The sequence below is a fragment of the Dipodomys ordii genome, unplaced genomic scaffold, assembly GCF_000151885.1.
Source record: "Dipodomys ordii isolate 6190 unplaced genomic scaffold, Dord_2.0 Scaffold5, whole genome shotgun sequence".
Lineage (NCBI taxonomy): Eukaryota > Metazoa > Chordata > Mammalia > Rodentia > Heteromyidae > Dipodomys > Dipodomys ordii.
In genome coordinates, this window is record NW_012267221.1 from 2,104,708 (window position 1) to 2,121,475 (window position 16,768).

Below are 16,768 nucleotides of genomic sequence, written 5' to 3' on the forward strand. Positions count from 1 at the left end.
AGATTGGGTGGGGGGGTGAGGGGGAGGCTGGGAAGGGATGTGAAGGGTAAACAAAGGAGGAGGCTGCAATGCTTGATAAGAATTGTTCGCATTAACCTGCCCATGTAATTGTAACCCCTCTGTACAGTGTGTTCACAAAAAATAAAAATAAAAACAAATTTAAAAAAAAGAGGTATTCTTTGTACTTGTGACATTATGCTTTATACTAGTAGTGACAGGTATAAAGGACAATCCTTGATTTGGATTTACCTGTTTCTTCTTTACATGATTGGACTAGTTAAAATGTGAGGGATTGTTCACTGTTTTCATTGTGGTAAAAAATACATAACATAAATTTGTCCTCCGTAGTTTTTCAGTATGTGGTACAGTATTGTTAACTATATGTACATGGTTATATAGCAGATCTTCAGAAATTTTTCATCTCTAAAACTAAAACTCTGTATACTGAATAGTAACTGCCCATTACTCACTGTCTGCAGCTCCTGAATCACCCACTTTGGCTCAGTGGTAGAGCGCTTGCCTTGCATGCCTGAGGCCCTGGGTTCAATTCCTCAGCACCACATAAGCAAAAAGAAAAAAGCCAGAAGTGGTGCTGTGGCTCGAGTGGTAGAGTGCTAGCCTTGAGCTGAAGAGCTGAGGGACAGCGCCCAGGCCCAGAGTTCAGGCCCCACGACCAACCCCCCCCAAAAAAAAATCCATTCATTAATGTATTTGTATTGCTTTATCTCTCTGATATTCCAATCATTGCTGTAGTGAATGTGTGCATGAACATCTCTCTTCAAGGTACAGTTTTCAGTTCTTTAAGATATATATCCTGAAGTGGAACTGTTAAAAGTTTACATTCTGAAGTAGGGCTCTGGAATTTGAATATTTTGTAGTAGCTTAAGTAATTCTAAAGTGATAGACCCTGCATTAACTTTGACCTTGATCCTCCAAGTCTTAACCTCTGAGTAGTTAAAATTACAAGCAGGAGCTGCTGGTGTCTCACTACATTTACATTTTTATCTCTGAACTGTTACTGTCCTTCATCAAATTTTCTACTGAGTTTTTGCAAAGCAACCTTCAAGGGAGAATCTGAAGAAAAGGAGAGGAATAGAAGTGTAAAAGAAGCTGTGTAGAAGAGTGTGTGTGTGTGTGTGTGTGTGTGTGTGTGTGTGTGTACCTCAGCCCTTTTTTGGTAATGCTAGAGACTGAACTCATGACCTTACAGGACTGTCAGTGAGTCATGGCCCTAGCCCAGTGTCCTTTTTTTCCCCTCTGATGCGGGGGAAGGGATTTGAGACAGGTATCTTCATGTAGTCTAGGCTGGCCTAAAAGTCTTGTCTTAAGCTTCTCAAGTGCTGGGATTATAGTTGTGTATACCACACCTGGCTTTGTTTCTTAAACATTTTTTTATTAGTATTGCATCCCCTAAGTTCAGTTGAATATCATTGAGGTTTTTCTACTCTGTAATGCTGAAAATCTACCTGAAAACTTTTAAATTATCTCATGTCTTGTGGCTGTTGTAATCATTATCACCACTACTAATTTTGCTCCATGGTATTTATTATTTATGTAAAATATGAATTTTTGAAAGTGAGAGGAGTCTAGTTAGTTGACTAATCAAAAAGACACAGGAACAGGATTGAGATTTCTAGTTCATTGGAATAATGCTTCCTTTACAAAAGTGTAAGAACATGAGTTCATTCAGGGGTGAAAGTGGGATAAAAAAAGGGCCAGGAACAATCCTGATTATGGTACAGACCTTGAGCATATGTTAAGATGTAATGAGTGGATAGAGAAAATTGTATCACTAAACAACACTGTAAAAAAGCAGCATTAAACTTTTCTATAGTTCACTGTATTTGCAGATTGGAGGCAGAGGTTGTGAATACTATTTCTGACTAAGTCTTATAATTCTCACAAATTTGGGAGAATTGTAATGAGGAGCTTTTAGCAGTGACGTACATACTGTCTGTATATACCTTGGCTAATCTTCCAGTCCAAATCAGGACCATGGACAGCTCCGACATAGCTGAGATGGTGCTTTGTTTGCTTGCTACTACTCTAGCTTTTCTTTTCTTTCTTTCTTTTTGTTGTTGTTGTTTTCTGGGTTTTTTTGGGGGGAGGGGTCTGGTCATGGGGCCTGAACTCTGGGCCTGGGCGCTGTCCCTCAGCTCTTCAGCTCAAGGCTAGCGCTCTACCACTTGAGCCACAGCGCCACTTCCGGCTTTTTTCTTTTTGCTTATGTGGTGCCAAGGAATCGAAACCAGGGCCTCAGGCATGCAAGGCAAGCGCTCTACTACTGAGCCACCTTCCCAGCCCTACTTTAGCTTTTCAATAGCTATCTTTGAAAGTTATTTATACTAGAGGACTTTAATTAATTCGTTAATTTATGTTGGTTGTGGGGCTTGAACTCTGGGCATGGGCACTGTCCCTCAGTTCTTCAGCTCAAGGTTAGCCCTCTACCACTTGAGCCACAGAGCCACTTCCAGTTTTCTGTTGGTTAACTGGAGCCTAAGCACTGTCTCTGAGCTTTTTTAGCTCAAGGCTAGCACTCTGCCATTTGACAGACTTCCACTTGGGATTTTTTGGTGGTGAAATAGAGATAAGAGTCTCACTGACGTTTCCTACCCAGCATGCTTTGAACTGCAATCCTCAAATCTGAGCTTCTGAGCACCTGAGATTACAGGCCTGAGCCACCGGTGCCTAGTGTGGATTTTTTGTTTGTTTTATTTGGTTTGGTTTAGTATCACTGTGTAATCTGGACTGGCCTCTAATTCACTATCCTCTTGCAGCTGTCTTCCAAGTGCTGGGATTATAAGATACACCAGCTAAAACACTAAATGATTTAATCTAAAAACCATGATTTCTATGTACTGAGATTATTAGGGACATTGATATTACAAAATCTTATAAAATTATATTGCACTTACAACTTCACTTCTACTAAATTAAAGGATTATATTGACCCATTATTAATGGAGTAAATTTGAGTAGCAGCCTACTTTTGCTAAATGTTTACTCAGTACTTAGTATTAAAATAGGTCCAAATCCTTACATTTAATACTGAATAAACATCTTACAAGATAGGAGCATTGACTTGTTTTACACCCCCTACTTATCACTATAATTTTGTCATTTCAAGAATATTATCTTAATGAAATCTATACGATGTAACCTTTTGCCATTGACTGTTTCCACTTACTGTAATTCCTCTGAGATTTTCAAGAAGTTTTATTTATTGATAGATTGATTTTAGTTGTTGCTAAGTATAGTTAGATGTGTTCCATCTTTCATGACAAAATGGTCAGTCTCCATTTCATAGGTGAACTTGTGGACTTTTACAACTCTTTTCATATAGAATCTCATACTTGCCTTCATTTTTTTAACTACCTTCATATTCTTTGTTTTTTATCTGGATGTTCAAAATTCTAAACATTGATACTATATTTTAATATATTCATGATTTTTTTAATGCTTAAGACAAAAATTCTCTTACCTTTCATCTCAGTATTCTTTCCCCATTTTTGCTTTAGTTTAATATAAATTCAGTCTTCAGTATAAGTAATATGCAAATATTAACAACTAGTAATTAACATTGATTACATTTTCTTTCTTGAGTTCTGTTTTGAAAGAAGACTATTTTTCCTATCTTTGTATCTTTTTTTTATCTTTGTATCTGTTTTTTTTTTTCCAAGTGTCTAAAATCTGTCCTAACTCTTCAGCTTCATACTCAAATAATGGGCCAATCTATTAGTTTTATTTCCTTTTTTGGGGGAGGGTTATGGGGGGCCAGTCATGGGGCTTGAACTCTGGGCCTGGGCGCTGTCCCTCAGCTCTTCAGCTCAAGGCTAGCGCTCTACCACTTGAGCCACAGCACCACTTCTGGCTTTTTTCTTTTTTGTTTATGTGGTGCTGAGGAATCAAACCCAGGGCCTCATGCATGCAAGGCAAGCGCTCTACCACTGAGCCACCTTCCCAGCCCAGTTTTATTTCTTTTGTGGACATTTTTCTGCATAATGATTCATTTTGCTATGTTAACCTTGACCATTTGCTTTTAAGTTTGCAGAATGATTATGATCTATCCCAGGGAGTTTCCTGTATTTGTTTTCTATCTTTTCTTCCTTTTAGACTTGTTCAATTTTAGTGGAGCACATCATCCTATAGTTTCCTATGAAAGGATAAGAAGATGAATTTTTTGGAGGCCTTGTATGTCTGAAATTACTTTTAATATTCTTTTTTTTTTGAGGGGGGAGAGGGTCGGTCATGGGGCCTGAACTCTGGGCCTGGGCTCTGTCCCTCAGCTCTTCAGCTCAAGGCTAGCGCTCTACCACTTGAGCCACAGTGCCACTTCTGGCTTTTTTCTTTTTGCTTAGGTGGTGCTGCGCAATCGAACCTAGGGCCTCATGCATGCAAGGCAAGTGCTCTACCACAGAGCCACCTTCCCAGCCCCTGAAATTACTTTTTATCTGGCCTTACTCTTTTTTTTAATTGAAAAAGTGATGAGCTGAGGGGCTACAATTACATCGGTAAGGCAATATGTACATTTATTTTTAATCATTGTTACCCTATCCCTCTTTTTGTTTTGTGGATTTTTTTTTTTTTTGGTCGGTCGTGGGGCTTGAACTCTGGGCTTGCGCGCTGTCCCTGTGCTCTTCAGCTCAAGGAGAGCGCTCTACCGCTTGAGCCACAGCTCCACTTCCGGTTTTCTAGTGGTTTATTGGAGATAAGAGTCTCACGGACTTTGTTGCCCGGGCTGGCTTTGAACCGCGATCCTTAGATCTCAGTCTCCTGAGTAGCTAGGATTACAGGCGTGAGCCACTGGCGCCCAGCTACCCCATTCCTCTTTATATCTCCCATTACCCTTCCCTAGGTTTACCTCCCCCTAGGTTGTAATGTTCATATCTAACATAGTGTCAAGTGAGTATCAATATTGCTGTGGTTCATCTGTTTCTGCTTTTTCTGTGATTTGCTTTCCCTTTCACATATTGCATTGTCTAAACCTGAGGTACAAAAACAACTAAGAGAAATGGAGAAATCAAAAAGAAACAATAGAGAAAAAAGAACTAAATATATACAGGGTCTAATGAGAACCTCTTGTTTCCATAAGTTGCAGCTCACGTTAATATGTTTCATTATATATAGTCCGTTACACTAAGCACTTGGGTTCTTGAGATCCCCTGTTAAGAATATCATATTGATATTCTAGTTTGTACACATGAGGGAAATCATATGACCCTGCTTTTCTTTGAGTCTGGCTTCAGTTAATACAATTTTTTCCAAATCTTTCCATTTCCATATGAATGGGACAATGCTATTCTTTCTGATGAAAGCATAGAACTCCATTGTGTATAGGTACCACCTTTTCTTGATCCATTCATTTACTAAGGGACATCTGGCCTTATTCTGGACTGATTGATTGCTTGAAAAGTCTTAAACTGGAAACAAGCATCTTTCAGAATCTTGAACATTTTGTTATTTATTGTGTTTTAACTCAGTGTTGCCATTGATAAATATTATGTTTTTTTATAATTTTAATTTAAAAACATTATTTTCTCTAGGTGTTCTTTTACACCTTTTCTGACCTCCTTTATGGTTTCAATACTATCTTTCTTTATGTATGTTGTTTTCTTCTTGCATTGAATCATGTCTTTTGAGATCACTCTTACTGCTTGTTTTCTGTCCTAAGTATCTGAATTACTTGACTGGCCATTTATATTTCAAGGTCACTTATCTGACATTGTGTTTTTTAAGGGAATCTGTTTTCCCACAGAGGAAACTCTCAAGTCTTGTTCCTAAGTGGCTGGCAAAATTTTTGTTTTTCTAGCTGAGTTGAGGAATGGAGATGGAAGAATGGGAGATTTCATGGTGGGATATATAAACTTTCACTTTATCTCCTTTTGTATAGAACCTTACTCTCTGCAGCAGCCTTTTCTACAAGCTGATACCATTTGCAAATGTAGTTGTACAAATAATCAGAGAAAAGAGGATAAGTAGAATAAGTATGTTGACTATATTGTTTAAGGGCCAATAGAATGTTCTTGAGTCAAAAATAAATAAAGTCTGACTATTCTACAATGCTGAATTTGGGAAAGCAAGAAGTAACATGCTTTCCCCTTTTTGCTTCTGTCTAATTGAGAAACAGCATGGACATATAAAATTTTACCATTTATAACTAATAAATGTAGTATTGAAAGGTGAGGTGTGTGTGTGTGTGTGTGTGTGTGTGTGTGTGACTTAAGTTCTATCAGGTTCACAAATCTGAAGACAGTGAAAGAGAAGGGAGAAACTGAAACTACTATTCCCATACTCTCTCCCCCACCCCCCAACACCTAGAGATTTAGGTGGGGAAAATAAAGGGAATTATTTTTCCCTTTACCATAGAATATTTAATAGACATAATATATGGTAATATTGATGTTCATAATATTTTGAAGTAATGGATAATAACTGGCTCATTATGTCTGTATTGAATTTCATGCTACTCATTTTATACCATGATAAACTTTAAATCTGAAAACTTTAAATCTTGCCATATATTGGCTCTGGGAAATTTTTTCTTATTATTTCTTTTGGGTTCCTTTTATTTTCATAACTATACTTATTAGATATTTGCATATAAATATGAGCAACCACTATAAATTACCTTAACAGTCACTTCTAACACAAGTACTATTTGCTTTAACCAGCTAATTGAACACTATATATTCTCTAAGTTAACTTCTGAATGCATTATGTTTTTAACAGTGGATTATACTGACTTCCTTACCTAGGCAGAAGCTGTTTTCCTTGCCAGAGAGCAACTACACTTTTGAGGAAACTTTCTGATCTGACTTTCTTCTCACTTTCTTTCTCCTTACAGTGATCATGCACACCCTTAATTCTTTCAATTACCTTTACTACAAGTTTCTACGTACATAGACATATGTATACATATGTATTGTTGTATACATATATAGTGTTGATCTATATCAAGAAATTTTCAACCCTCCTCTCTGCTTCCTCTTCCTTTTATTTTGTATGTTTACTTTGTATGTTTACTTAATTTCTAATAGGTAATAAGGTTTCTGGGCTTAAAAAGCAACTTTATCAAACTTACAGAAAATATTCTGCTTATAGTTTTTTTTTTAAATCTCTTAAACATGCCTAATTAGTGTGGCTTTAAATCAAATTTAGTACTCTTATTTTCTGTATTGCGTTAGAAGCATATAAGAATGACTAAAGTAACAATGCTTTTAAAGAATTAGTCTGGGGGGCTGGGAAGGTGGCTCAGTGGTGGAATGCTTGCCTCACATGCATGAGGCTCTGGGTTTGATCCTCAGCACCACATAAACAGAAAAGCACCGGAAGTGGCGTTGTGGCTCAAATAGTAGAGCACTAGCCTTGAGCTGAAGAGCTGAGGGACAGCGCCCAGGACCAGAGTTCAAGTCCTATGACCAAAAAAAAAGAATTTGTCTGGAAGAGGAGAGAATAAATATATGAGATAAAAAAGAGGTACATCTAGACACATGTACCTAGTATGAAAGCATCAGAACTGCAGTGCTTCTTGTGTAGTTTTTTAATTAAAAAGAAATGATAATACTAAATACATGTAGTGCTAGTATGAGCAAGTTTCTGCCCTGGTTTTGATTTAATACATTGTCAGATCTCCTATCAATTCTCACTATTAATTTTTCTAAACTATTTCCCAGCTTTTCTTGTCCCTTCCCCTGCCTCACAAGCTGGGGTGCTGGCTTTTGTAAGAATAGAATAAGAAGATAGAGCAGATAGGAGTGGAGGAACAAGAGGTGAGTAAGATTAGGTAGGTGTGTACAAGATGGCCATGCAAAATTTGTTTATATAGCCTTGCCCTTGAATTTTTGAAAATTTCTGTTTTAACATAGAAATTAGTATATTACATTAACTCTGCTTAACAGTTTATAATCTTTCTTTAAAATGTCTTTTGGTTGTATTAACTACTTAATTTTATTAACTATCTAAAAACACTCATTGTCTGCACTTACAAATGCAAAATCTTCTTTTGTGAAAGGAAGTTGTTTTTAGTAATGTTTATAGTTTATGGAAACTCATCATCCATCATTTGAGTTTGGTATGGATTGGATTGACTTTTTAAAAGAATATTTACTACTATTAAGATACCAAGTCCTAGCAAGGTGCTAGTGACTCACACCTGTATTCCTAGCTACTCTGGAGGCTAAGATATAAGGATCACAATTCAGAGCCAGCCTGGGCAGGAAAATGTGTAAAACCCTTATCTTCAATTAACCACCAGAAAGCTGGAAGTAGAACTGTGGCTCAAGTGGTAGAGCTCGAGCCTTGAACAAAAACAAACAAAAAAAAAGCTCAGAGACAGGCCCTGAGTTCAAGCCCCAGGATTGGCACAGTTAAGTGCTGTAGAAGTTTAGTAAACTTTTTCTTGTTAGCTTATGACAAAATTTAAAAACAAAAATGAGTTCAGATTAATGAGATTTAGTAGTTACTTATTGATTATAAAGTAAAAGCCTTTAACTATTTAAATCTTTCAGTATTTCCTGTACTAAAAGACTGGTTTTACTAAAAATCATATACATAATACACATCTGTTTATTACTATATGAACTACTTCTAAGAATGTCACGCTGAATCTGAGAATCCTAGGACATTTCATATACCAGAAGCAGGATATTCACTTACACCTTGATATGCAGGCAGCCTTTAAATAGCCAAATAGTTGGTGACTAGTCTCACTAAAACTTTAGGCTTTTTCCTCTTTATATTTTGAACAATGTATAACATTCATATCAAATAATACAAAAAAAGAAGAAAAAGAAAATTTTAATTCAACCATTCTTGAACTCTCCTATCCTTACTCAGAAGTAGAGAGCTGGGCTGGGATGTAGCTCAGTGGCAAAGCGCTTGCTACGTCCTGGGTTCCATCCCCAGTACCAAAAAAGAAAAGACAAAAAAAAAGAAGTAGAGAGCTTTCACAAGTTTTTTGTGTATCCTCTTACAAATATTCTGTAAATCTACAAACATTTGCATATAGATCCATCCTTGTCTTCAAACAAAAAAGATACACATGGCTGAGTGGGTGTGGATGGCTCATTCCTATAATCCTAACTAGCTACTTTGGAGGCTGAAATCTGAGGATCTTGATTTATAGCCAGCCCAGTCTGGAAAGTCCTAGAACCTCTTATCTCCAATTAATCAGCCACAACAACAGCAAAAAAGCCTGAAGTGGGGAGCTATGGTCCAAGTTGTAGAGCACTAGCTTTGAGCAAAAAAGCTTAGAAACAGACTGTAGGCCCTGAGTTTAAGCTGCAGGACCAAGCCAGGCACCAGGAGGCTCACGCCTGTAATCCTAGCTACTCAGGAGGCTGAGATCTGAGGATCAAGGTTCAAAGCCAGCCTGGGCAGGAAAGTCCATGAGACTCTTATCTCCAATACACCACTCAGAAAACCCCAAAGTGGTGCAGTGGCTCAAGTGGTAGAGCACTAGCCTTGAGCTGAAGAGCTGAGGGACAGTGTTCAGGCCCAGAGTTCAAGCCCCATGACTGACCAAAAAAAAAGTCTCAGGACCAGCACAAAAAAAAAAAAAAAAGGAGAAAAAATATGTGTGTCTATCTACTGTATATACTATTAAGATCCTTGGGCTTCTTCTCAGGGACTCAGACTTATTTATATGTGTATAAGCTATTATTTACTTATCTAATCCTATAAATATCCCTTGCTTTGTATTTTTTAAATTCTTACACTGTCACAACAAATATTCTGTTGCTATGTAAGTAGGATAAGTTCCTAGAAATAGAAATGCCAAGTCTGAGACAAATATTATCTTCTGTTTGTTTATCCATTCATTCATTTATATTGGTCCTAGGGCCTGATGCTGTCCCTAATCTTTTGTGCTCAAGGCTAGTACTCTGTTACTTGAGCCACAGTTTCACTTCAGTTTTTTTGTGGTTAATTGGAGGTAGAAAGTCTCAATTTCTGCCAGAGCTTGCTTCAAACTGTGTTTCTCAGATCTTAGCCTCCAGAGTAGCTAGGATTACAGGAATTACCGTCATGAGCCACTGGTGCCCAGTTCTGAGACAGTTATGTTTAATGGAACTAAATACCAGTTTATAAGTACCTTCTTACATTCTCAAATAGCATATTATCAAATTTTGGATCTTAGTCTAATTGATAAGTGAAAATTACTATTTACTTGTTGTGTATACATCTATTTAATTATGAATGGATAAGAGGGTTTTTTATGCTTTAGTCATGGATATATATCCTACAGTAAAAATCCTTTGTCAGTTTCTGTCAAATTACTAGTTTGTTATTAAATTTAAAAATTTTTAAGAATCAGAACTGTATGTGTTACTTTTTTCCCCTCAGTTTTGTCTTTTTACTTAATTAAATTTTATATGTGGAAAATTTTTATTTTTCTGTAATCAAGAATAGTTGGTTTTATGGCTTCTGAGTGTGTATTTTTCTCATGCAATTTGTTTTCTTCTGGTATTTTTGTGTTTTTTTTTAACTACAAAATTTTGTTGAGTATGTGATTTATTGGTATTAGAAGGGAATAGGAATTCAGCTTAATTTTTGAGATTATTAATCTGCCATCCAATATCTTTTTTTAGTGTTCTATCTTTCTGTTATCTTCAATGATAATATCATGCACTATTAATTTGAATTTACTGCCAAACTATCATATTTTTTATAATTGCCATTTTGTATGTTCTTATGTATTTGTGATACTTCTTTAAAAGTATTTTCTTAATTAGAATTTTTATCTTAAATGTTAAGTCATACGTAAAGCAAAATTTTACTTTGTCTTCCATTATTGTATAGTCTCTCAAATTAACTTTTATACATAGCTTTGTAATTTCCATTGTATAATTAGTCTCTGAAACTAACTTCTATATATAGCTTTGTAAGTTCTCAGTTTGAAGAATTATTCTTTTTTTTTTCCTAGCTTTTAATCTAGACAACGAGCAACCAGATTATGATATGGATTCAGAAGACGAGACCTTATTAAATAGACTTAACAGAAAGATGGAAATTAAGCCTTTGCAATTTGAAATTATGATTGACAGACTTGAAAAAGCCAGTTCTAATCAGGTACTGTATTATGTAAAAAATGTCTCTTACAAATTAGCCAATTTATTTTGTACATTTATTTTGAATTATTTTTAGACCTGAGTATTGTGTTTTATTGTCTCTTGAATTTTGTTTCTTGAAATCCCAGAATTTCTGTTTACAGTATTCCTGACAGACTCACTCCATCATCACTTTCTCAAACAAGAACCTCAAGAGCAGTGTTCTGACATCTTCCTATGGGGATAAAATAATTCTAGTTACAGTGCTGTAGTATCGTCTTTATCCTTTCCAATAGGACTACATTTTGATATAAACAAAATAATAAATTTGGGTACTGCTAAATGTATTTGGTGGGTTTCCTAAGGCAACCATCTTGTATCAATATTTACCATTTTAAATGAGTTTTAATTTTAATTATGTTACTTAATTTTTTTTATTTTTTGGCCAGTCCTGGGGCTTGAGCACTGTTCCTGCGCTTCTTTTTGCTCAAGGCTGGCATTCTACCACTTGAGCCACAGCACCACTTCTGGCCTTTTCTGTTTATGTGGTACTGAGGAATTTAACCCAGGGCATCATGCATGCTAGGCAAGCACTCTACCACTAAGCCACATTCCCAGTCCTATTTAAAACTTTAAGTTAAAGAAAATTATTCACAAAACTAAGAATTTAAGTGAGATATGACAGGTGTCACAGAGAATTTAAAATGATGCTGTCTTTTTATAAAGCAGTTAAACAGCACATATCAGCAGCCTTACATGTTTTACACTTTTTGATTTAATAATCTCCATCTCTGGGAGTTATTCTCAAGGAAATTAGGATAAATGTAGCTCAGTAGTGAAGTACTTACTTGCCTAGCTTACACAAGGCTCTGGGTCCTACTTGCAGAATTGCAGAAAAAGACAAGATCAACAAGAAGAAAGAAAACCTTTTAAAAACGCGAATGTTTAGAATAAGTTACAAATTGTCTACAGGCTGAAATCTAATGCAGCTATTATAATTTTGGATGATATCTAATGCCACAGGAAATTTTCATTTGATGTTATATAATATTAAACATATAATACTAAATTTCAAAAATGAGATATTGTTTATTGGAAAGTTCTCAGAATTCTGTTTAAAAGATATTTTACACGTGCCTAAGGAGGAAAAAATGCAACAAGATGTCATCAGTTTTCATATTTAGGTACTGAAATAATTGATGATTTTTGTATTCTTTATTTTTCTATTTTCCAGATTTACTTTAATAAGCATGTATTGATATAAATAGTTAAAAATAAACTATAAAATAAGTTTTGGTGTACCTAAATGTGATATTGATATGCTAATTTTTTCAGTGTGTTTTTACACTGACAATTAAACCAGTTATACATAAGTCAGTTACAGATAAATCGGTTATAAATAAACATTTTGCAGTAGGTTCTTAAAACTCTTCACTAGTTTGCCTATAGAAATTAATTTTACTTACCTTATAACTTGTCTAAATCCTATTGTCAGCTTTTTAAAGCATTTCACAAACTTTTCCATTGGAACATTACTTAGCTGTATGTTTAATTTTGTTCTAGTCTTTGCCCTGTTCTAATATTTAGTGCACTATTAAAAGAACACTTTGAAAAATGAACTTTGTAAAATTCAGTTTCCTGATTTTTGAGAGATTTTTTTAATTGGGATTTTTTTCTTAATTGTAATTTTGATATTAATTATACAGTTTGTGCTCACCATTTTCCTGATATTTCAGTCACTGGCATCAAATAATAGTTTTGGGGGTTGGTTTGTTGTTTGTTTGCTTGTTTTTTTAGATTTAAAAAAATCTTAAAAAATGAAGGCTGAAACAGTCTGATGTTCATATATTTTTTCATAATTCAAAAATGAATCAAGATAGCTACAATTATTTCATCAGAAGTCTTCAGCTCTCTGTTCTACAATTTGCTTTCTTACTGTTTCTCACGAACAAGATAGGTGATAGCATTGAATAAGACATAACAAAAATCTTGCCCTTGAGGAGCTTATTATCTAATTAGGGGCAGGATAAACAAAAAAAGCTTGTAAACTATGCAGTTTAACTGTGCACCTATAATCAGCACTATCTTATTTTCTTTTTGCTTAGGGACAAGCTTCTAGGCCTTCAAACAACTGACTGAGCACAGAGCATGGTAGCATCTACTTAAAGCAGTGGGAGATAAATGGTGGAAATGTTGTCTGAGGAACAAAATAAGGTCCTGTTAATAGAATCAAGGATTAAAGAAACCAAGGCCCTGTCTGAATTCATGGATCCCTTTATTTTTCCTTTTTTGAAGGCTGGCATAGTATCAGATCCCAGGCAAGAAATCAAGTTTGTACTTAGCCTAATATTTATTAGGTTACTAAACACTTAAAAAACTAAGGCAGACTTTCTGCCTCTATCTTTCTGGGACATTATGGTAATGAAGCCATTATTGAGAATTCCTGTTGCCGATTGCTATAATTAGTTTAGTCCCCATCTATTCCTTTTATTTGTTGTGTTCTTATATCATTTTCCTATCAATGCTGGAGATCAAACTCAGCACCTCATGCATATTAAGCAATTTACACTACTACAGACCTGTATCCCTAGCCCTTTTTATATCTTGAAAATACCTTCATTTTTGTTGTTTTTAAGCAGTTTATTTCCTTCTAGTATTATTTCTCATGACATTACTTCCTAGCTTCCTTTTGCTTTTTTGTTTCATAGTGAGACAAGGTCTCACCATATAGTCCAGACTTGTCTGAAACTCAAGATGCTATACTCCTACCTCTTGAGTGTTGGGATTATGGTCTAGGTATCCATCCCTGTGGCTGGCTCTAACTCATTTTGGTGCTCCTTTTCACTCAACACCTTTAAACCTGGAAGTTTCTTGAAGTTTTGTTCATGGTGTTCTTAGTAGGTGTACTTTGGATATTATCACTTAAGTGATGATTTTTGTGTATACAATAGTTCATGTACTTTTGTCCTTTACATCTTTCTGAAACCATAGTATTCTTTCCCTCTTTTGATGGTAACTATTAGCATCTCCATTAATATGATCCACAGACGTCTCCAGTTTAACTTTTCTAAAACTAAATTACTGTATTACCCTAAATAATTCTTTATTATCTCTCCAATAACTGCTCAAACCCAGAACAACTATTTTTTATCTTTTTTTCAATCTTTAAATATGAGGATGGGGCATGGTTCAAGTAATAGAATATCTATCTAGTATGTATAAAGCCTTATGTTCAATCTCCAATACTAAAAAACGAAACTCTCGAGTGTGAGGGGTGGCGAGGAGGCGGGAGGGAGATAGAAAACACAAAGCAAATGGGTATAAAAGCTAACAATAGATGAGTCTGGATCTAAGGATAAGCAAGTATTGAAATATAAGGTTCTCTATGTGTTGGAGGTTATTGTTAAATAAAAAAGCTGTTTTTTTTAAGATATCACAAAATACTTTAAATGTCATTCTCTTTTATCCTCTAATATGAATACCCTAATAAAGCACTTTCTAAGAAATAGATTTTGTTTTGTTGTGTGCCAGTCTTGGGGCTTGAACTCAGGAATTGGTCACTGAGCTTTTTTTGTTCAAGGCTAGCACTGTACCACTTAAGCCACAGCTTTGCTTTTGAACTTTCTTTGAACTTTCTTTGAACTGCAACGCTCATATCTCATCTTCCTGAGTAGGATTACAGGAACAAGCCATTAGCACCTAGCTGAAATAGATGTTTAGTTTTCTTTTTAATACCTTCTATTTCATTTTATAAATCCTTATTTTCTCCTACTTACATTAATATCCTGTGTTTATATATTTAACACTGTTCTCCAGTTACTACACATTTCTACATTATCTTCTTACTTTTCACCACTCCTATCCAAATCAAGACACATTTAATAATATGAAGAAATAAGAAACCATTAGCTATGAGTTTTGAATAATTTTACTTATTCTTTCATTTTCTCTGGTCATTGGCTCTCTGCTCAAATGGTGCCCAAGAGTATGTATTTTCAAAAGAGAATCTTTCTATATATAAATTGCATCTTTCTCAAAAATCTAGCACTTTTCTATTATATGTTTTCAAAAGGTTAGCTGTAATTGGCGCTTCCAGTGTTTGCCTTTTACGTATATGACAAACCACTTGACTAAATTGAGCCCTTTAAAGTGCTAGTGGCCTTCTAATTGTCAAGCAAGAGGTTTTTGTGTGTTGTGTGTGTGTATGTGTGTGTGTGTGTATGTGGGTGGGTGGGTGGGTGGTTTGGTTTTGTGTGTGTGTGTGTGGTTTTTTGTTTTTGTTTTGGTTTTTGGCAAGCAAGGGGCCTGAACTCAGGGCGTGGGCTTTGTCCCTGAGTGCTTATGCTCAAGGCTAGCGCTCCACCACTTTGAGCCACAGCTCCACTTCCAGTTTTTGAGTGGTTAATTGGAAATAAGAGTCTATTGGGGACTTTTCTGTACAGGCTGGCTTCGAACTGCGATCCTTAGATCTCAGCCTCCTGAGTAAATAGAATTTTTTTAAAAAATTGTCCTGGGCTGGGAAGGTGGCTCAGTGGTAGAGTGCTTGCCTTGCAATGCATGAGACCCTGGGTTCAATTCCTCAGCATCACATAAGCAAAAAAAAATAAAAATAAAATAAAAAAATTGTCCTATATATGCTTAATCTCTTTACAATATTCGACGATGCTAACTACACATTTGATTCTTCATGTCTTCTTCTATTGCCCCTACCTTATATGTTGATATTTCTTTTTATTTTAGCTTTAGTACTTATTCAAAAATTTCATTGCTGGTTCTTAAATTCTGTGTCTGCCTACCAAACTCCAGGCTGTGTTTCATGTGGAATTATTTATTCTACCATAGCAAGTATTTCAAATTCAACATTTCCAGACCTCTTGTTCACCTGGAATTCTACTTTCTTTTTCTTAATTAATGGCATTATATTCCATTCGATCTACTAGTTTTCACGAATATCTTCTAGAGAATCATCCATAGCCAAATATAAAGAAATCAAACAAGTTTTCCCTAAAATACTAATATTATTGTCTTTCCTCACTTCCTTTTTTAAAAAAAATTCATCTGAGCCACTGCTATTCTAATACCAGCTTTTTCTATTTAAATTAAAACAAAATCTAGTATCCTTTGCTAGGTAACATAACTCCCAATTGTCTTAGCTACTTGGGAGGCAGAAATTAGGAAGATTGTGCTAGCCTAGACAAAAAGTGAAACCTATCTTAACCAGTAAGTTGGGCATGTGATGTAATGCACCTTTCATCCAAGCTCCATGGGCTATGTGGATAGAATGACAGAGGCTTACCCATGCAAAAGCATAAAACCTTATTTTAAAAATCAAATTTTAAATATAGCAATAAGAATAAGTAAAAGGGCTTGTCATTGCTCAAGTGATTAGAGAGCTTGCCTAGTAAACTTGAGGCCCTGTGTTCAAAATGCCAGTACCTCCTAAAAAGGGAAAAGGGGAAAAAAAAATCTTCAATAGTTTTCACTGTTGACACAGTCTGTATTCCACTTCACAAAAGACATGCCAAACCAGGTGCCGGTGACTCATGCCTGTAATCCTAACTACTCAGGAGGCTGAGATCTGAGGATCTGAGGTTCAAAGCCAGCCTGGGCAGGAAAGTCTGTGACTCTGTGACTCTTAACTCCAATTAACCACCAGAAAACTAGAAATGGTGCTGTGGCTCAAGTGGTAGAACACTGATGGTGGGCTAAAGAGCTGGCGCACA

At 35.6% G+C, this 16,768-nt stretch overlaps 1 protein-coding gene across 2 annotated transcripts in view; it reads left to right on the forward strand.

The window, feature by feature from the left end:
• Positions 1 to 16,768, forward strand: part of Epc2 (enhancer of polycomb homolog 2 (Drosophila)) — a 105,319-nt gene that overhangs the window by 56,657 nt on the left and 31,894 nt on the right. For both annotated transcript variants that reach the window (XM_013029633.1, XM_013029624.1), the window contains exon 3: positions 10,922 to 11,067. In XM_013029633.1, the coding sequence (XP_012885087.1) occupies positions 10,922 to 11,067 (146 nt within the window). The remainder of the gene's footprint in view (positions 1 to 10,921; positions 11,068 to 16,768) is intronic.